Below are 22,584 nucleotides of genomic sequence, written 5' to 3' on the forward strand. Positions count from 1 at the left end.
CATGGAGCGGGTGCACCAGTGAATCCCCCCCCCCCCCCCCCAAAATGACCGTTTCAAACTGTCATAAAAGAATCTTTGGGGCCTCATTGTAATACATTGGCACTGGTTCAAAAAGAAAGTGCCAATCATCCTTTTGTAGCACAACAAAAGTAAGTATGTCAACCAGTCCGTCTTCAAGCTTCCCACTATAGCACCTCGGTCAAACTTGGATGGTTGATTATTGATGCAAATTGCAATATATTATGTGTCATTCACGGTAATGTTGTAAAGTACAATAATATACTAATTTATTTTATCAAAATCCTCACCAAGAGTTATTTGAACAGTAGGTGACTATATTTTAACCAATTATTTGGAAGATTTCAAGGTTTGAAAATGTTATTTTCGGACATATTTAAGTATTAGGAAACACAAAAACTCATAAGAAGTTGTGTGGATACACTATAACCAGAATTTGACCGTGGATGAAATTCTACGGTAATTTACTGAATAAAAAGTGGTAAATTACTTGAATGTATATTTAAACAATCCTGAAATGGTTTGTCATCATATACAGGGAGTCTAGCTTCTACATGAGGGTCAATTAATACCATCGATCTCTATTATTACAACTGGATCGCGCGCTGTACTGCTCAGAGATACACACGTATCGGTCCGCCGCTCCCCCCACCACGTAAGGTTGTTACTGTCTCTCTCTTACTCATTAAGTCTTATGGCATTTCCGCGTTTGCGCTCACAAAATACGCTATATCTCTGTTCATAGTGGCTCGGTTGTCAATTTGTTTACACAGTTGTAATCTGCATTAAATTGCGGAGATAATGGTATATGTTTTATATTAAAAAAACTCTTTTTTAGATTATATTAATTTTTAAATCTACTAAATACGGTTTGTTATTGCCACTTTTAAAATTAATTATAAAACTGTTATCAATGCTAATGATTAATTAACTTAATTTAGCATACGCACTCAAGTTTTTAAAGTTTAATCTTATGTTTTTTATGCATTTAACGTGCAGGAGTTGACCCATGCTGATCCGCAGCTTTAAAATAAATATATTATCCAAGAAAATCAAATTTATAATTTTTGATTGAGTAATACAGTATCTTGAGCTTAACTGATTCAAACCAGCAATAAATCAAATTAAAGCCTGTACGTTACTGACTATTTTGAGTCCAAAACATAAAAAAGTCATGAACAATACTGGAGCTATTGATTTTTAATCATAGAAATGTAGCGTGTCACCGTCCCTAAATCAAGTGTCATATTTAGTTGTTTTTTTGCTTTTGTATTTAGGTCAAGTTGTAACAGTTTCCTTAGTTCTTTTCGGCTTTTTATGCTTATCTGATTTCAATGCAAGTGTAAGAACAAAGAGACGCGTTGAAGTTACTATGATCCCGTATTGGAATAGGGAGGGGGCACACGGGCAATGTTATCTAGGTATTAATCGCACTTCACCCGTTGTACCAATATTAAAACAAGAAATGTGCCTGGCTTAATATTTTTTTTGTAAATTATTATTATTAAGCCTCCTTAAAATAGGGGTCTGAGGCTATCTTATTTACTAAACGCATACTACTTTGTACTTATAAACAAATCACTTTAAACCCGATTAAATTTGATTTAATTACAAAAGCATCAGATATTAGAGAAGTTGTCATAATTTTGTTATAGTTTTTAAGTTTTAAAAATTATACAATTAATTTCCACAATTAATTGTAAGCCTAGGAACATATTTAGGGTTATTTTAGGACATAAGGAAATTTGGTCTTCAGCAAAAGTTGCACAAATTAATACTGTTCAAAAACACATAGGAAATTGTAAATTGTAAGGCCGGCCGCACACCTGATACAGCACGGCGCGGCAAGGCGAGGCGAGACGTGTTTGCCTTGCCTTGCCGTGCCCGATGGAGATTTGAGATGCATACGGCACGGCACGGCAAGGTGACTTGAGCACCCACATGGTCGATCCCATGGTTTCAGTAAAGTGAGATACTGTGTGTTATGAGGTTGTTTGTACATTTTGTGACACTTTGTACGACACATTTTGTGAGAATGGATGCAGAAGGCGAAGAAGAGGCTGCTGCCATCGCTGCTAAATGGTACCATTGACTGTTGTGTTTATATAGTCAATGATGGTACCTAATGAATGTAATGGATGATCTCCCTAACAGAGAATCGTGGGTGCATCCCATCAACCAAAAAAGGAACTTGAAACCATTCATTGCATAACTAAGAGCAGATCCGGAAAAAATCATAATTACTAATCGTTGGAAGTGCACACTGATTTTGACAGGGGCTGTCACTGCGCTGAACGTGGTGTCGATCCTCGCGCATGCGCACATTGTTTTGCCTCAAGCCTTTTGCCCGAAAGACGAAAATTGAAAAGGCAGAACAAAGCGCTGTACGGCGCTGTTTTGCCTTGCCTTGCCGTGCCCGATGATGTGTGCGGCACCCCCATTTGAAATAATAGAAATCTAGTCGCATAAGGCGCCTTAAGGCAAAACGTCGCACCGTGCCGTGCCGTGCATCAGGTGTGCGCCCGGCCTAAAATTGTAGATGTCTTTACAATTGTATTGTATTGAAATATTATTGTCATACACAAATGGTTTGTTTCGTAAATAACATGTTTTTCTCATAACCTATTCTAAACCTTTTGGGGCCCGTTTCATTTGGCACTCCAATTGAACAAATATATGACGTTGGTTAAGTTAGCTGCATGAAGCATAATTTATTACTAATATGAAAAATCTTATAATATAAGATTTTTCAATAATATTTTTATAATATAAGATTATAATATAAGTTTTTTTTTAAACCTAATTTGTTTAATATATTATATTAAACAAATTAGGTTTTTCTTTTCCAAGTTCATTTGGCATTTTACCCAACCGATTTCAATGATTGAGGTCTAAAATTAAAGGTATGCACGTAGAGATTTGCCATAAAGTAACGACATATATGTATCTAGTGTTTTTTTTGTTTTTTATTTTTTTTACAAAAAAAAAATAGTTTCACTCATTTTTGAATTCTCACTTCAGTTTAAGATGTATTGTGAATCTATAATTATAATCCTATATTTTGGTTTAAGAACCTTCTGTGAAATACCGGCTTTCACATAAGCTATTAGTTATTCAAATCGGACGAGTTTCAAGCAAATGCAAGGTGAAGAACCAACATAAAAACTATTTTCATGAGGTTTTTCTGTCCCGGTCGTGAGAAAAGTCAAGGGTCTTCAAGAGGTATCGCAGCCACCACTACTCTAATTAATAGAGAGTAGGCCCTAATGAGATTGGGAAGATAAAATAATAATAATAATTTTGATGCTGAATACTTAAGGTTTATTTGAACTATTAGATGCGAATGTGTGATTATTAATTCATTATGAGCAAGAGCAATGATGTCGACAGTACGATGGGTGAAGTGCGATTAATACCTAGATGACATTGCCCGTGTGCAGCCAATACAGTATTGGTCCCCTATTCCAATACGGGATCATAGTAACTTCAATGCGTCTCTTTGTTCTTACACTTGCATTGAAATCACGTGATTCGCCGTCAGATAAGCCTAAAAAGCCGAAAAGAACTAAGGAAACTGTTACAACTTGACCTAAATACAAAAGAAAAAAAAAACTAAATATTAAACTTGATTTAGGGTCGGCGACACGCTACATTTCTATGATTAAAAATCAATAGCTCCAGTATTGTTCATGATTTTTTTATGTTTTGGACTCAAAATAATCAGTAACGTACAGGCTTTAATTTGATTTATTGCTGGTTTGAATCAGTTAAGCTCAAGATACTGTATTACTCAATCAAAAATTATAAATTTGATTTTCTTGGATAATATATTTATTTTAAGCTGCGGATCAGCATGGGTCAACTCCTGCACGTTAAATGCATAAAAAACATAAGATTAAACTTTAAAAACATGAGTGCGTATGCTAAATTAAGTTAATTAATCATTAGCATTGATAACAGTTCTATAATTAATTTTAAAAGTGGCAATAACAAAACGTATTTAGTAGATTTAAAAATTAATATAATCTAAAAAATACCCCCGCCGCAGCAAACCTGCAGACTAAGCGAATTTCCATTTCCCTGATTGGATTTACACTAAAATGTCTCCTTATAAAATATCACATTTATTCCCTATTTAAAAAGAATCAGTTTAAAACATACTTAGGTTTGCTGCAACAGGGAGGGTAAAAGTGTTTTTCATGTAAAATGTTAATAGTTGGTAAGAAATAAAAACATTTTCCAAATTTGGGCAAAATATGTTAATAAACAAGCAAACTACAACAGTTTACTTATTCTCCATAAGAATAACATGGAAATTTTAAATTTACAATTTTTTGGAATTTTCTCCGTAACTATTAGGCGCATTATAACGCTTCAATATACTAAATTATTTGTTTTTTTAAGCTCTACAAAATAGTTTAGAAAGAAATTGCAAAATTTTATGTTTTTTGGGTCAAAAATGGGAAAACCCCATTTTTACCCCATAAAAGCCCCCATAAACCCCCGTTCCCATGGTCCGATCATGCTGGTTCGCGAACTCGTTCGAATTAACGTAGGTTTACACGTTTGTACCAAATTTCATCAAAATCTGATCATTTTTGCTCGAGTTATCGCGCTAACGGACACATATATATATGAGTAATGTAATGAGTAAGAGAGAGACAGTAACAACCTTACGTGGTGGGGGGAGCGGCGAGCGGTTGGACCGAAAACCCAGCACACAGCGCGCGATCCAGCTGTAGTAATAATAGAGATCGATGATTAATACTAGGCCTATATTGTTCCTGATCATTGCGCTTTAAAAAAATTACACTAACTAATCGAAACAGCTGATCTTAGTCAGTAACAAAGCCACACAGATCATCTCACTCCATTCTACACCTAACCTTCACTCATATTTGGGTTAAAATACCCACCTAGGTTGTGTTCCGATCTCAATTGATATGATAATGAAAAGGATGGGGCATAATACAATTTCAAAATGTTATGTAATATGCAGTTCTTCACTGGTGCAATGATTTATGTGCATTACATCCAATTTTGTCAGCACTTTGTTTAAACATAATACATTAGGACTTACAGGAGAATATGGACAAGACGTTTAAACTATTCTTTACACTGTAGCTTTATAGTCTATTTTCTCATGTCGGACATCATTGGAACCTTAAGCTTAAACGGTCATCCACTGGTGCTCTCAACCTAGAAACTATAATAATTCTAAGCTGATGTAGGGTTGGCTGATGAGGGTTTTGAGGATGGGTGGGGATTTAATCAAGCTTTGTGGGAATGAATCAACCTTTTATAAGCTAATAGCCTTGAAATAGAGTAAGATCCCAAATAGCATGCACCAATACCTCCATGACTATAACAGACCAAATCTCTTGCGTGGGTCACTAATGGGAGAGATATATTCTCCATCATCTTTCACTGAACCGATCCTGCTGAGAAGGTTCTCCTTTGGTATCCGATAGTGATGAAACATGCAGAAGCTGCAAAGTAACAAATTACAGGTCAAGTGTATGATTGTACAGTGTTATCAAGTGAAAATATTAATTACATTACAGAAACAGCACCGAGTGATTCAGTATAAATAGAAACAGAGTTAAGAGACAATTTTACAAGGGAGCTCCCTTTAAAATATTTGTCAAATAAATTGCAATGAATTTGATCAAGCAGAATATTAGATGAAGTCAAAATGTTTCTATTAAATACAATTATTAACAAGGGCTGCATTAAACTCAGTTTAATCACTTCATAATGTAAACATAGAACTAAACAAAAACATTGAATTAAACAAACATAATAACAATTAATATCTGTGAATCCTAATAACATATGTAACAGTGGTCCCCCCTTAAAGTTTTGTGCGCAGCACCTGGTCAACGTGCGGTCTCCAAATTTGACCAACATCCATTCTAACGTAGTAATGAAGATTACCATCTTTAATTTTAACTGTTCCCAAGGCCCACTTGTCTCGTTCTGAATAATTTCTGATTTGTACGCGGTACTCAGGATTGAATCTTCTCATCATGCCTTTTGGACTGGTAGGTTTGTGTTTTCCCAGAGGCTTTAGTAGACTTAGATAAGTGCGGATCTTCCTATTAAACATGAGAAAGTAAGAAAATGTCTCTGTTGAATCAGGAGCTTGGCAGATCTGCATCAGAAATCTATGTATTTTTTCATCGAGGGTCATTTTCCATACATTAAAGTGATTTTTTTACAGTCTGAACAAAACGTTCAGCCTGCCCATTAGATGAAGGGTGATATGGTGCAGTTGTTTATGTGTGATTCCACACTATTCAAGGAAACTAGTAAATTCTAAGGAAGTAAACTGTCGTCCATTGTCTGGCACAAGAAGATCTGGTAATCCAAAAGTAGAAAACATTTTTCGCAACTCCTTGCCTGTCCAAGTAGCTGTAGTACATTTCGTAGGTAATACTTCTACTCATTTGGTAAATGCGTCAATGACTATGTAATGGTCAAATTTTGTTAGGGGTAATTTTTATTTTATACACGAACGATTCGAGCGTGGCGATTACACCACGACGGTAACAATGACTTGGTCAGCGTCTTACCTAGTTCGAGACTCGGCCGCTGCCACCTTGAAGCGCTGCCGTAGCCGTGGTGGGGAGGAGCCGAGGTCCGGAGACAGGGTAGAGGTTTTAAGATAGTCGATGGCGAGCGCTTGTTCGCCAAACACCCTTCGAGCAGGCAGTCGGCGGCGAGCGTTAGGTTCGCGCACACCAACCTTCCTTAGGCTGTGCGAGCGAACAAAGTATCCGGACGAAGGCGTGCGAAACATAAGTATATACGTAAGTAAGTACACTGTTTATAACTATCGTATACGTTATACCTCTACTCGTATCCCCTTTAGTGAGGGAAATTACGATATTTATTAGGCTATTCTAGGCCGTTTATCGTAGTTTATAGAAAATCGTAATTAAACGACCGACGCTGCGAGTGTAGTGTCGTAGTCACCTACGCCTACTTTTAGTTATCCAAAGTGTTTTGTTTAATCTTAATCAAGAGTTATTTATTTATTTTCCTTAAAGCCAAGAAGAATTGGCATAGGCGCCTTCTACGTTTGATTTTATTTCATTATTTACTTATCGCGAGTTAGCGTCGTTTTCTTTTAATTCCGAGAAGATTATTTTTAGTTTTATTTTCAGAAGTGAGACCTTTCGTTAAGCCTAGGAGCTGGCTCTTTATTATATCTCCTAATCATCGCCTATTTATCTATCGGACCCTAGTAGTTAGCTGCGACTTGGTTTTGTCAGTGCGTCGCTGTGCTGATACCAAGTTAAAGTGGTAACTATAGTTGGTGTATTCATTGATAGTAATTCGTGTTCGGTGCGTCGACGTGCCGATGTACACAGTGTGTACTTGTGTACTAGTAGATCGACGCAACAGTAAATCTACGAGGACCGAGGAGCAGTGAGCGAGTGACGAAGACTGTTAGCGAAACCCTGGACTACTCGAGCTGTCCGAGCAAATCGGAGGTAAGTTTACGATAGGTGCCCTACCCGACATAAACACCTCACAAAGTGGCGCCCGAACAGGGACATTGAATTTCCGTTATTATCGTAATATTCGAACATACTTCAAGTATTGGCGCCCGAACGGTAGAATCGATATCGTAGTGGTTTTTTTCTTTGGAATATAAGAATAAGCGAAAATGGTAGGATCGAGTGTTAGCGTGAAAACTATGCCTAAAACGGTCAGAGTGGTGACTGAATCGACCTCGACAACGACTGCCGGGTCTTTACAAGCTCAAGTAGCGCAAACTATTTCACAACCAACTGTGCCATCGACTTTAAGTTTTCCCGCTACGACCGCAGAGGCTACTCAGCCTCAAGTAGGTACAACTACGTCACAGTTAATGGTACCAACGACTTATTTACTTACTACGACTGATCGTACGTTGACGTCTAAGAGTCCCTCAGAGGATGACCCGCGAATTGGGTGGATTCACACGTTAACCAAGGATGAACTTCGTTACGAAATGAGTCGATACGGTTTGCCTAATATGGGGACAGTTGAGGAACTTCGAAAATCTTTTTGTAAATTTTGGAAACATAGCATTCCCCGAGCAGTGTACGGTAAGGACGTGAATGTTAGCATGGACGGTGCGTCTGCACTTCCACTCGGCTACGACACGGGATATGTCGACTCGCGACCAGGTGACAGTGACATACGAAGTGCGGAACTGGACAGAGTACGGGAGATAGTTGGTTTGCCTCCAGGAACCAACTTTGAGGGATGCATTGCACGACGTCCAAGTGCCACGACGTCCAATAATATTTATTCAGTGCCACGACGTCCAAAACATAATTTTTGAGTTGTTGCACGACGTCCAAGTGCCACGACGTCCAAAAGTACAGTAACTGCCAAAAATATAGTCTTTCTACAAGCTTTGGACGTCGTGGCACTTGGACGTCGTGAAACAGCGCACTATAGAATTGTAAAAAGGTAACATTTGCACGACATCCAAAGTCACTGCCAGTTGCACGACGTCCAAGTGCCACGACGTCCAATAAATATTTGACTGTTGCACGACGTCCAATATAGCACAGCGCTGTTGCATGACGTCCAAGCTCCTTAGTGAAGACCGGTTACGATGACCGGCTACTTGCCGAACAGTGTTCTTTCGTGTAAAATGCTTATGGAACGTATATTAGTTATATATACATGGGTATATGTTCTTGTTCAGAAATATATATACTACGAATATTTGTACCATTAATTGGAGCATCATAAAGTAAAAAAAAAAACATAATAAGAAAAAATAAACAAGGCAACCGTTGGAAAACTATAAGGTTTACATGGTTTTAAAAATGATGACATTTTGTTAATAACCGATAAACTTCATTATGTTTGAAGTAAGCTTTTAAATACTTATTTCCTCAAGACTAGATGAATGTACATTGATCAACATGATCTTTGAAAACTATTTTTATACCCCCATTTCAATTTTTACTAGTATAAAGAATAGAATGACTTTTTCGAACTGTTTTTAGGCTTCAATTAAATGTCTTATGTCACAAATCTAATATATAAAATTCTCGTGTCACAGCGTTTGTCTGCAAACTCTTCCGGAACGACTTCACCGATCGTTATGAAATTTGGTGTGTAAATTCTGTAGGTATGCGAATCGGACGTAAACTATTTCCCGTTTCGAAATTATTAAAAGGGCTCCGCCCCAGTGGCTCTGCAGTTTCCCATGTTAACCTTATGAGAAATGGAATTAATGAATCTTAACAGCTGTTTCAATTAAACAAGTTGGTTCTGTTCTATGATGTTCAATAGCATTAAAGTTACAAGGATTACCAACAGGGTGCAGCACTATTATTTCTTTTACATTTATGACAACAGCTAATTTGCAACCAAAAGGTGAGTGAGCGTAGCGAACGAACTTCAACCTGGAGGCGAGTTAGCGTAGCGAACGAGCTAACCTGAAGGCAAGTGAGCGCAGCGAACGAGCTCCAACCTAAAGGTGAGTGAGCGTAGCGAACGAGCTCCAACCCAAAGGTGAGTGAGCGTAGCGAACGAACTTCAACCTGGAGGCGAGTTAGCGTAGCGAACGAGCTAACCTGAAGGCAAGTGAGCGCAGCGAACGAGCTCCAACCCAAAGGTGAGTGAGCGTAGCGAACGAACTTCAACCAGGACGTGATTGAGCGATGCGAACGAGATCATCTTGAAAATTAAACGTAACGGTACTTTCTTTCCATCGGTCTGTCTTAGGCTGGGGCTCCACTTGCCGTAAATCGTCGCGCTGCAAATTGTAGCGCGCTACACGCGACAGTTGGTGGCTCCACTAGCAGCAGAGTACGAACTACAATCTGCAGCGTCCTCACATGCACCGTGGCTCCACTAGCAGTTTAGTGTAGCGCGGAGGTAAATTTGACCCTGGATCATGCCGCAAATTAACATTCGTAGTCTTGTTGTTATCAGTGTACTTTTATCAAGACGACGCCGATCACAGCATCCGAAAATGTTGGATCCATCCAATTTTAAGCAATAGAAAGTCCGAAGGGATGTTCTACTTATTGCAAACTAAACTACAAAAGTATTCAGACAGTATCAACACGTTTGAAGAAGAAGAATACCAAAGTAAGAGAAGCAATTGGAGTAGGGGAACGGCTTTCAGTGACATTAATGCAATTTTAGTGTACTGAATTTTAACTAATTAATTTTATACAGTGAACCCTCGCTTCATCAATCCTGGGTGTGTCGAATTACCTACTCTTACTTTAATGGTCATTTTATCTCTATTTCTATTCTATTTCCATTTTTTATTTTTTATTGCACTCATTTACCCTCAGAAGTAATATGTCTAACCAAAGTAGGCCTACGCTGAATATCAATGAGTTTCTTGAGTTTTTGTTGTACATATTAATAATAATCTAAAACAACCATTAGGAACTTTTTATTATAGGGCTAATCATAACAATTTGACGACTGCTGCATTTAAAAACAAATTGAATGTGTTTACGTATTTGCTTCTCCAATCACTACTGTATTAATTTATAATATGTATAAAGTAGAAACCCCCTACACAACCTCTATAAAACAAGATCCCCACACTCCCGATATAATAAGTTATAAATTTCTAATATAATAATTTCACAGTCTATAGTTCAGGCTCCATTGATTACAAATCAATCCACAAAAATCAAAAACTAAGGACACTAAAAAGTCGATACTGATTGTAGCGTGTGTCTCGTGCCTGTATGCTGGTCGGTTGTACGTACACTTTGACGCGGCACTACAATCTACAGCTAGTGGAGCCACCTGTTCGCTGCAAAATGTAGCGTGAAAATGGTCCGAGTTCCATTCCCGCGCGACGCTACATTCTACGGCGCGCCGTAAAATGTAGCGCGCTGCAGACTGTCGCTAGTGGAGCCACCTTCGTTTGATCGCTGCCTTCCCATTTCTTCAACTGACCAGCTACAATTTGCAGCGCTGCAATCTACGGCAAGTGGAGCCGCGGCCTTAGGGGAAACCTATAACTTAGGCGATACGAAGTTCGCCGGGTCAGCTAGTATCTATATATTAATTTGAAACTGTTTTTCTTTGTCATAGCTAAATTGAGAGAACGGCTTGGCGTAGAAACTCGGTAGAGGTGTCTAAAGAAAGGTCTTGGTCTGTAAATGAGCCATCAAAAGAGAAACGTGGTAAATTCCCTTGGGGCTCTGCCCCAGTGGCCTTTGAATTCCCACCCCATGTTATTCTTATGGAGGAAAAACTGGGTTTTTGTCCCAGCTAATTTGAGAGTGTCATGTTTTGCAATATAATGTTCTATTACCAAATCAGTGGAAAATCCTAATATCACAGTAACTCTTAAAATTATTTCTTAAGGGGTTAACTTATATCTATTGTATGGCTTGGTTTCTGCTTTTTTTTACCACTTCTTGGAGATTGTACGTAGGTGATATTCTTTGGCGTATTGCATCTGTCGACGAAACTTGGGTTGGTAAAATTATTACAATGGAAAAAAAAACAGAAATCCTGGACAATTAGATATAGGCTAAAAATAAAACTGAATAAACACTGCTCTACATTTCTTGAGCAATCATTGAAATAACTGATTTGTAAACAATGGAAACATAGAAAAAGCCATAGAACACAACCAAGCAGAAGAAATAGAAATAATGTTTTTTTTTTCATTTATAATCGTTATCATAGACAACCTAATGCGGCTATGAGAGGGAAAAATTTGTAGAAAACACTAAAAAAACAAGATCAGCTTTTTTAGAAAAGATAAGACATTTACAAAAGATTTTGATTATATCTAACTGTTGTGTGGATCGTAAGTATTTCCATAATCTTCGTGAGTCGACTGTAATGCTTCGCAATTGCTCGAATTCGAGCAACAGGTACACTAGTGTTTATTAATAGTATTCACTTAACATTGACTTAAATTTATTTCAATAAATTTTGTGTTTGTGTTTTGCTACACCACTTATTAAATTGCAACGAATGGAATATCATATAAATAAGTTGTACACAGGGTTCTTTTGTTTCCCCAACTCTAAAATACAACGCACATGAATTGAAAATGTTATAGGTTTTAATAGTACTGTAGCGAATCGAATATCAATAAAGTTAACGTATAACAATAAATTTACATATTCCTAGATTATAATTGAATGTGTTTACGAAGGAACACCACAACCTCAAAATTCAACATTACTGTATATTTACTCAAGATTTATTGTTTTCATATAGCACAGTTGATGTTGCCAACTAGCGTGGGAGCGGAAGTCCTGATAAAAGCTGGTTCTCGGAAAAGTAATAAACTTGTAGTTTGAATAAAACATTTTTTTTTATTTTGTACAGGATTCATGGGATCCTCAGCATAAAGTACAAACCACATACAAACTGCAAAATGTGTGTCGAAGGTCTGATTAGACCTTCCGAGATTTAGACCTTCAGCAACTGATCCGTTTTTACCTTCCTTTAATTTATTCTTTTTCATGTTGTGCTTCATGTAACATACATAGACTAGAGGGCCTCCTAGGGGTATCCTATTGTGTAGTACACATCTACCATAGTCCTGATGTTCTACCACTGCACCTAAACCATGGAAAATAGTAAGTTCTCATTGTGTACCACAAATTTTTTTTGCTAGTTGGTTCAAATTAGCTGTGGTCATTAATGCAAACAAACAACATAATAGTGCTGCACCCTGTTTGGCAAGCCTTATAAATTTTTAATGGTGTTTAATATCATAGAACCAACTTGTACAGTTGAAACGGCTTACAAAATTCTTCAATTTCTTTAAATATGAATACTCATAACGTTAACATGAGAAAGTCCAGAGCCAGGGCCACCGGGGCGGAGACTGAAAGAATTTTTGAGGTAAGAATACGTTAATCGGGGATGTCATCTATCATCATACCAAATTTCAACCTTGTCGGTTTAGTATTTTTCGCGTTTGCTTGTCACAAACATCCATCCATCCATCCATACATCCATGGTTTGCACTGTAAACAAAAAGCTATCACAATAATTCCAAACCGACAAATAGAAAAAATAGGAAAATATAAATAAATATGGAAAATACGGTAATTTTCTAACATATTTTAGTGAAATTATATAATCAGGCAAATGGAAATTCAGTCTACGCGTTTGCTGTGGCAGAGGGATTATATTACGGTTTACACAAAAATAAATCAAAACATAAACCTCATAACACTCAGGAAAAGGGCCTAGGTTGATAGGGCAATGATTATGGAATCTAATTATTTCCTATATCCATGATGAATGATTTCTTTTAAAATGAATCATTCCCAGTAAAATATTATTACAGCATTTCACAAAAATAGAACAGACTCAGTATAATCTATATATATAAAAGGCAAAGCCCTCACTGACTGACTGACTCACTCACTCCCTCATCACTAATTCTTCCACTTCCCATTTACCTAGGAGGCTTAAATTTGGTACACCGATTCTTTGGGCGTTAAATAGGAAAACTAAGTAGTTTTTATTCTGATCGGGCTTTCGGGCTCCGCCCCAGTGGCTCTGGAGTTTCCCATGTTAACCTTATGATTTTTCATATTCAAAAGGAATTTCTTAATGGCTGTTTAATTAAACAAGTTGTTTCTGTTGTGTTATGTATGTTCAATAGCATTAAAGTTACAAGGATTACCAACAGGGTGCAGCACTATTATTTTTTAAATTTATGACTACAGCCAAAATGCATGTAATAAGTTTGTTCTCAATGGAAATAAATAAATTCATTTAATTTGCAACCAAAAGGTGAGTGAGCGTAGCGAACGAACTTCAACCTGGAAGCGAGTTAGCGCAGCGAACGAGCTAACCTGAAGGCAAGTGAGCGGAGCGAACGAGCTCCAACCCAAAGGTGAGTGAGCGTAGCGAACAAACTTCAACCAGGACGTGATTGAGCCATGCGAACGAGCTCACTTGTGAAGTTGAACGGGGCAAATCCCGCGGTAGTAGATCATAAACATAAACAAATGAAGTAACTGAAAGAGTCATATACTAAATGAAATTACATTAACATATGGTTTGACAGCTACATTTAAGTAATGTAAAATAATGTTTACATTCGGGCTAGTAACATCATTATTTTAAATTTATAATCCTTACCCTCTCTGTTCTAATATTCGTGCATTATTTAATACTAGTGTACATGTTGCTCGAATTCGAGCAATTGTAAAGTAATACAGGATTTGCAAACCAATAACAATCATACTTAGCTATCAACATTTCAACAAAAACACACCTACCTTCCCTGTAGCAGCAAACCTAAGTACTCATATTAAAATTAACTTAATGTTATTTAAATAGGAAAAAATGACCATTTTAAGGGAATAATTAATCTTTGTATTAATTAAGCCAGGTAAATGAAAATTCGCTTAGTCTGAAGGTTTACTGCGGATACACAATTTTAATAACAGCAAAGATTGAAGAATCTGAATTAGGTATTACTTATCCATGAATTTATCTAACAATTATTTCCTGTAAAATATTATTACAGCAGTTCAAAAATATTGAAACAAACTCGATCAACAAATGATGTTGAAAGAATTCCATACTAATGACATTAACATGTAGTATGACAGTTCCATTTAATCAATGTTAAATGTTTACATTCGGGCATAGACAAAAATTCTTCGGGTGAGTGACATATTTGATTAATGTTTGTGATCCCTACCGTTCCTGTTCTAATAATCATGCAGTATTTAATATGTTTGAACCAGCTGTGTGGAATTGTGAAATCAAAATTAATTTGACAGTTAGTTCTGCTTGTTTACATGTTTTAATTTTGTGGGTTTGTTCTTTGTTACCATGGATACCATCAATCAATATTTCACTCTTAATTTCTCACAACAGCTGGAGTTCCATAACAAATTTTGTTTCCCATGTTAATCTTATGGATAAGTACGAAACTTTAAAGGGCCCCAGGGCCTTACTCTCTAATTATTTCCTTAAAAAGAAAGTTTCCTGCACAACTTCACGTTACGCTCTTTCCAATGACACCAAAAACATGTCAATTGGTTCAGTAGTTTCGGAGGAGTAATTGTCACAAAAATCCTGCTTGCGTATTAAATAAGTACTAGTGTCCCTGTTGCTCGAAATCGAGCAATTGCTAAGTATTACAGGCGTTATTTTAAAACAAATAACAGTAATAATTTTTGATGACTTTAAAAGATTCGACTCAAAAATAATGGAATACTCAAGATGTACATAACAGATCGATATAATCAACATTTCTTGTAAATATCTTAACATTTTTCAAAAACTGATTTTTTAGTGTTTTCTACAAATAGCCTCACTCATAGCCGCATTAGGTTGTCCATAATAACGATTATATAAAAACACATTATTTCTATTTATTCTCCTTGGTGGTGTTCTATGACTTTTTTAATGTTTTCATAGTTTGCAAATCGGCTCTTTCAATGATTACTAAGAAATGCAGTACAGTGTTATTTCAGTTTTCTTTTTAGTATAACAATTTATCCAGGCTCTCTCGTTTTTTCCATTGTAATATTTACGCCAACCCAAATTCAAATAGCCAAATATTTCATTTGAACCAAATCAGTAAATGTTTGTAGCAAACTTATTGACTGTGTTTACAATTAACATATGTCCTTCTTCTCACTTTTAATTTCTGACAACAGCTGGAGTTTCATAACAGTATTTGTTTCCCATGTTAATCTTATGGTGAAATATGAAACTTTAAAGGGCCCCAGAAACTCACCCTCTAATTATTTACCTAAACAGAAAGTTTCCTGCACAACTACATGGTACGTTCTTTCCAATGACACCAAGAACATGTAAATCGGTTCAGTAGTTTTGGAGGAGTAATTGTCACAAAAAACCTGCTTGCGTATTAAATAAGTATATATAGATATGATATAAGATAATAGATGATTGAAATCAAAATTCATTTAGTTCTGGTTTTTTTACATTTTTAAATTTTGTAGGTTTGCTCTTGTTACCATGGATACCATCAATCAATATTTTAAAATCTCTCATCTCAAATTTTTGAAAGCCCACGGGGCAGAGCCCTAGGACAATATCAAAGCAGGAATAGTTCTATATGTATCCTCGGAGCTGTAGCTTCATTTGTGTGCAATTTGAGCCCAGTCAGTGCAGTACTTTTTGAGATTATCTCATACAAACACAGACACAGACACCACCTCTTCTTTATAATAGTACTAGCTGTGTGCCCGTTCTACGCACGGGGATATTATAGTAGTCAGTTTAAACCTTATTATATAAAGAACAGCAGTTGGTTTGCATATTTTCAGACGTGCTGGCAAAACTATTATATATAAACCTAATATGATATATAAAGAAAAAGCAAAACTTATACAGTAAGACATCAGTTAAATTGAATACTACTGTAATAAATAAGGTGCAACACTAACGATAACTAATTTGTAAATAGTGATGTGTTGGTACGTAAAAATTATTCTTGTTGATACCACCGGTTCTAAGAAAATACCAGTACCAAAAACCAATGTTTACAGTTAAGAACTATAGTACATCCAACCAATAAATGCGTTAATCCAGTTCCGAGGATATTGATCTCTCTGGTTTTGGATTTTCTGACAAAAAGTTATCGAAAATCAATACCGTTATTTCTCATTAATTGAATTATTTGTAAACAACTTTTTATGTAAACATTTTGGTGACAGTTTGAACAAAACAATCTCATCCAAACAGATTTTTGTTAATTAAAAGATTGCGTATTCTCTAAACTATGTTTCGTATATGTAGTTAACATAAGAAGGAAATGCGAAAAAATTACACAATGTTGTGTTTATAACGTTTTTAATTTGATTTCCTAATTAGTAAGGCCATGTATTGTAGGGAAAAGTACCGGTATCAAGGATCGTCGTCGAATAGGTTGTCATGCGACAAATAATTGGGTAGACCTACGTCCCCAAGATACAGTTTATGGGCTTATTGCTGTATGGGGGTTGTCCAGCGATTGCAGCACATAGCGGTGAGTAGAAACCGAAAGTGACACATTGGAAAGCTAGTTTAGCATCATCCGTAAACCGGCAAACCTCTGTTACAATCACTCACTGCAGCTATTATTTTTCACTTAACACTTCACACAACCGCCATTGAAACGCCGTCAATGAGTGAAAACCTTGTTAGTAAGCTATTGGCGACGATGATTTTATAAATGTAAGTTCCAGCCCTATACAACACTGATTCAATGTCTTTTTCCCGGTTATCAAAACTTCAGAAAAATGTTATACACAAAGAATCTCTAATTTAATTTACGGTTACAATACACATTATTGTACTTTTGATTAATTAAATCCTTTGTGTAAGGAAACTCGTTTTTAATCTCACTTGGTTTGGGTTTTGCTTTCAAAACGTTATTGGAATCGTTTGCGGTATTTGTAAACAACATTTAATGTAAACATATCAGTGACAGCTAGAAAAAATAATCCGAACAGCTGTACGTTATTTCATAGATGATTATGTGATGGACATCAGGAAAAAACTTGACAAAAATCGCACGAAATCGGGGTTTTAAACATCCGTCATTTTATTTAAAAAATAGTGAGGCCATATTTTAATGGCTAAAGACAATCTCGCCAATCCAGTGAATACATTAAAATGATTTGGATCTTGATAGGTAGTCTCGTTTTTCAGGAGAAGGCCGCGTAAAATGCCTCTTGGGCCGTAACAGACGACCGACAGACAGAAATAGAGATGAGACTTGTTTCGGCTTCTTTAATGTATAAAACGAAAAAATAATCTAAAAATTTATAATTCTGAACAATGTACAGACAAAACTCTAATTTTATTTATATAGATAGAAGATATATAGATAGATAGATTACTATTACAGTATTATATATTGTCTGTGCAATGGCTAAAATACGTTTTTATTACTGCATCAGCTGGAGACACTCATCTCTGAATATCTGCTTCAACCATTTGTTGTCAAACATTGATCTCGTAAAATAGTGAAATTATTTTTCGTATGCACTAATAGAGCAAGGTTTGTACCAAAAGAAAACCTCCTTTTAGTTTAAAAAATACATGTTTCACAGGAAACATTTTTAACCATTGTAGTAACACCATTATAGCTTAAAAAGTTGAGTGATAGTTCACATAATATTTAGCACATTTGACGGATAAACCTTTTTTGAATTCGTCATATTATAATTAAGTGTATGAAAATTCATATATCTGTGTATCAATATCTACTTATCTCATTTCTGTTCTATGGAAGTTATACAATTTCAATGATACCGGTACTTAAATGGGAAGTCTTACACCTGTTATAAAACTGTGCATACATTTTATCTTACGAGTAAATTTGCTACCAATTGATATAGTATGACAATTCTATTCTACTGCAGTACTTAGAATTCTACCACTACTCACATTAAACCTACCACTTTTGGGCTAGTAATTAATTTATTGTATTGATCATACAATATAGTGAATAGTGTAGTCATTTATTTATTTCGTCTCCATGACATAGCTCTATTTTGTAGAAATCAATTATGCAATCATAACAACAGAAATACTACATTTTACGGTGACATAGTATTTATTTTACATATAAAAAATTTAAGCGAATGCAATAATTAGTTCAATTAGAACCATTGAATATTGAATAATTTAAACATTAAGCGAAGACGAAGCGGTTGACAACTTTCAAACAGTTGACTAGGCCTAGTTGCCTTCAATAATTGCAATGCGAACTGTATGCACTGAGGTCGGCAAACAGTGTTCACAGTGTGCAGGCACTTTGGACGTCGTGGCACTTGGACGTCGTGCAACAGTCAAATATTGATTGGACGTTGTGGCACTTGGACGTCGTGCAACTGGCAGAGGCTTTGGACGTGGTGCAAATGATACTTCTTTACAATTCTACAGTGCGCTGTTTCACGACGTCCAAGTGCCACGACGTCCAAAGCTTGTAGAAAGACTATATTTTTGGCAGTAACTGTACTTTTGGACGTCGTGGCACTTGGACGTCGTGCAACAACTCAAAAATTATGTTTTGGACGTCGTGGCACTGAAAAAATATTATTGGACGTCGTGGCACTTGGACGTCGTGCAACACTCCCACTTTGAGGACGTTTGTCGCTCGTTATCAAGCCTAACGATGCACGCTGATAAGACCAACAATCAGGCTAGTAATTATCCAGCCAATATAACACAATCAGATCGTTTTAAAAGTTCTGAGGGGTTAGTGTATAGTACACTAACCAGACCATGTGTTAACTATGCTTTCGACACTTCCCACTCTACAGATTCAATTCATCGACCTACGGTGTCCGGTACCGGTCAGCGATCGTACGGAGAATTCGCGAGCGAACAACTAGGTATTCCTACACAGGCAAGCGTGAATCACGGATTCAGTAGTGGTTTGCCTTCGTGTCACGAAAATCCTAACGTAATTCGTAAGGTTGGTGTTGACGTCTCGGCGTTGTGTAATCTAGTTCGAAAGTGGAACGTTCGTTTTGACTCTAAAGACCCCGTTTCTTTCTTGGAACGCCTGGAAGAGCTTATGGAAGCCTACGAAATTAATAAGAACGACATTATATGAGCACTCCCCGAACTACTCCATAGTAATGCATTGTTGTGGTATCGAAACTATAAAGACTCCTGGCATAATTATGAGTCATTTAGATCGAGTTTCGAGCTACAATTCCTACCACCGGGGTACCAGCGAAATCTAGACGAAGAAATTCGGCGTCGGACTCAAGGTGACAACGAAGCTTTTAGAAACTTTGTTGTGGCTTTAACTACTCTCATGCGACGCAAGGGAACCCTCAGTCTGCACGAACAATTAAATATTTTGTATACGAATATGAGACCCGAATATAAGTTGACGATGAGGGGACACGACTTTTTCTCGGTCGACGAAATGCTCAGACAAGCGGAACACGTTGACAGCTATTTTAGGGAAAAATCTCTTTTCCGTCCCCCTCCACCTCCATCGGCAGCGTTGGTCCCCGAAAAGGCTTATCACCCGAGACGAGGACGCGATAATAAATCAGGAGATAATTTCGGAGTTTCGACGATTGGCGAGTGTCAGTCATCGAACGGCGTGACGGGACAATTAACCGAGAAGCGCGTAGGCTTCCGGTCAGAGGCAAGACCACGTAGGTCACGAGAGAACTCCCCGAACCCCCGGACGAGTAATTTTACGAGGACCTCGTCATCTACGAGCCCACGACATCACTCAGAGCGTGAGTGTGAAGGTTCACCCCGAGAGAACAATACAGTTTCGCGATTGCCCGATAATGTGCGTGACAAGTCTACCATCACATGTTGGAACTGTGACAAGAAAGGCCACCTGTTTTGTGACTGCCGTATGCCGAGAACTCTAAAGTGTTTCTATTGTAAAAAGGTGGGCATCCGCACCCACGACTGTCAGTGCCAGGGAAACGATCGACGGGTTCAGGAAGAAGGAGGTCGCCTGAATCCTCAGTAGTGCCTACTACGAAGACCTCCCCGGACTGGTGCGCTTGGTTAGAGAAAATTAAGAAATTCCCGGAAACCGAGAACGCTCAGATTCAGACCAACGACAGACGACCGCACGTATCAATGACGATAGCAGGGCGAGAGTTCGCCGCGCTAATAGATACAGGTGCCGTAGTCACGTTGATCGGCACGGCGGTTGCACGTCACTTGGAACGGTCTGGAATTATGTCTGTTTCGACTCCCACGGTAGTGAGACTCGCGAACGGTAGCTGTTCGAAATCAGACCAATCCTATCGTTTTAAGGGTTCGATTCAAGGTCGCGATGAGGAGTTCTATACATTGCATCTCCCCACTCTCACTAGTGACGTGGTTCTCGGTATCGACACTCTCGAACGACTGGACTTGGTGACGTATAACGTCGCGTTAGAAACTAGTAGGACGAATGTCGCCGGCGAGATTGTCGAATTAAGCGCAGTATCGGACTTGACTGAGGGCCAAAAGAAAAGATTAGGCGAATTTCTAAAGGCCGAATTGCCTTTATTTGAAAGCGTTTCTGGCCGCACGGAACTGATCCAACACAAAATCCGTTTAAAGAAAGGAGTTACTCCAATCAAGCAGCGGTATTATCCTCGAAATCTCGCTATGCAGGAAGTGATAAACGCTGAAGTGGATCGTATGCTAAGTGCCGGGGTAATCGAAGCATCTACTAGTGGATAGAGTTCCCCTGTAGTGCTTATTAAGAAACCTAGTGGAAAATATCGGTTCTGTATAGACTTTCGACGTCTGAATGATTGTTCAGAGAAGGATGCTTACCCCCTCCCTAGAATATCTGCCATACTTGAAAAGTTGCAAAAGGCACGATTTATTTCCACACTCGACTTGGCTAATGGATATTGGCAAGTGCCGTTGGCGGCGGCGAGCCGGCCTCTCACTGCCTTTACGGTTCCTGGGCGCGGGCTGTATCAGTTCACATCGATGCCATTCGGTCTTCATTCGGCTGGCGCGACCTTTCAAAGGTTGTTGGTCTGGAATTCGAGCCTAGGGCGTTCGCGTACCTGGACGACCTCGTTATGATCTCTGAAACCTTCGAGGAGCATCTCGATTTGCTATGCAAAGTGCTGGGTAGACTCAGAAAGGGGGGGCTAAAGCTCAATGTTGAAAAGTGCCAGTTCTGTCGGACCGAACTGAAGTATCTCGGCCACGTCGTTAAAGCGAACGGTATTGGTACAGACCCGGAAAAGGTTAAAGCAATCGCTGAATTTCCGCGTCCAACTAACGTAAAGAGCCTTAGAAGCTTCCTAGGACTCGCGTCATGGTATCGACGCTTTATAGACCAGTTCGCGCGACTTACTACTCCACTGACGTGTCTCCTAAAGAAATCGACGAAATGGAGCTGGACTGAAAGCCAAGAGGAGGCGTTCCTCGGGCTGAAACGGAAGTTGACCACGACACCGATATTAGCTTGTCCCGATTTCGATAAGCCGTTCGTACTGCAAGTTGATGCGTCGGACGACGGGCTCGGTGCCGCGCTCACACAGAAGAAGGACGGAAAGGAGAACGTTATCAGCTATGCGAGTAGACTTCTCTCTGACTCAGAACGTAAATTTACCGTGACAGAGAAGGAGTGTTTGGCGTTGGTGTGGGCCGTGAGGAAGTTCCGACCCTATATTGAGGGGTACCACTTCATCGCCGTCACAGACCATATAGCGTTGAAATGGTTGCTACGGCTTAAGGAGCCGACAGGCCGGTTAGCACGCTGGGTGTTAGAACTCCAGCAGCACGATTTCGAGGTGCAGTACAGGAAAGGCATCGCCATCTGGGTGGCGGATGCGTTATCGCGGCACCCCGTAGGTGTAGCCGAGCATACGTCTATTGAGACAGCGGTCTGTCCACTTCAATTGGATGGAGGTCCCGACGCTGGAGACGGTCCAGAAAGGCCGAGTAATCAGTCGGACAAGTGGTACGAGAAACTCTGGGATAAAATGAGCGTCAATCCCGGGATGAACCACAAATATGTCATTCGGGAAGGCAAATTATATCGCTCGATTGGTCGGCAAACTACGGAAGGAGATGGCCGGGAACAGAGATGGAAAATGGGTGTTCCTAAGGACGAACGGGCTG

General features: G+C 38.3%; 1 protein-coding gene across 8 annotated transcripts in view; it reads right to left on the bottom strand.

Moving 5' to 3' along the window:
• Positions 1–22,584, bottom strand: part of LOC128982747 (peroxisomal acyl-coenzyme A oxidase 3-like) — a 177,620-nt gene that overhangs the window by 72,521 nt on the left and 82,515 nt on the right. For all 8 annotated transcript variants that reach the window (XM_054401695.1, XM_054401699.1, XM_054401698.1 and 5 more), the window contains one exon: positions 5,392–5,507. In XM_054401695.1, the coding sequence (XP_054257670.1) occupies positions 5,392–5,507 (116 nt within the window). The remainder of the gene's footprint in view (positions 1–5,391; positions 5,508–22,584) is intronic.

Source organism: Macrosteles quadrilineatus, unplaced genomic scaffold, assembly GCF_028750875.1.
Source record: "Macrosteles quadrilineatus isolate MER2022 unplaced genomic scaffold, UCM_ALF_1.0 Scaffold_1__1_contigs__length_201487025, whole genome shotgun sequence".
Lineage (NCBI taxonomy): Eukaryota > Metazoa > Arthropoda > Insecta > Hemiptera > Cicadellidae > Macrosteles > Macrosteles quadrilineatus.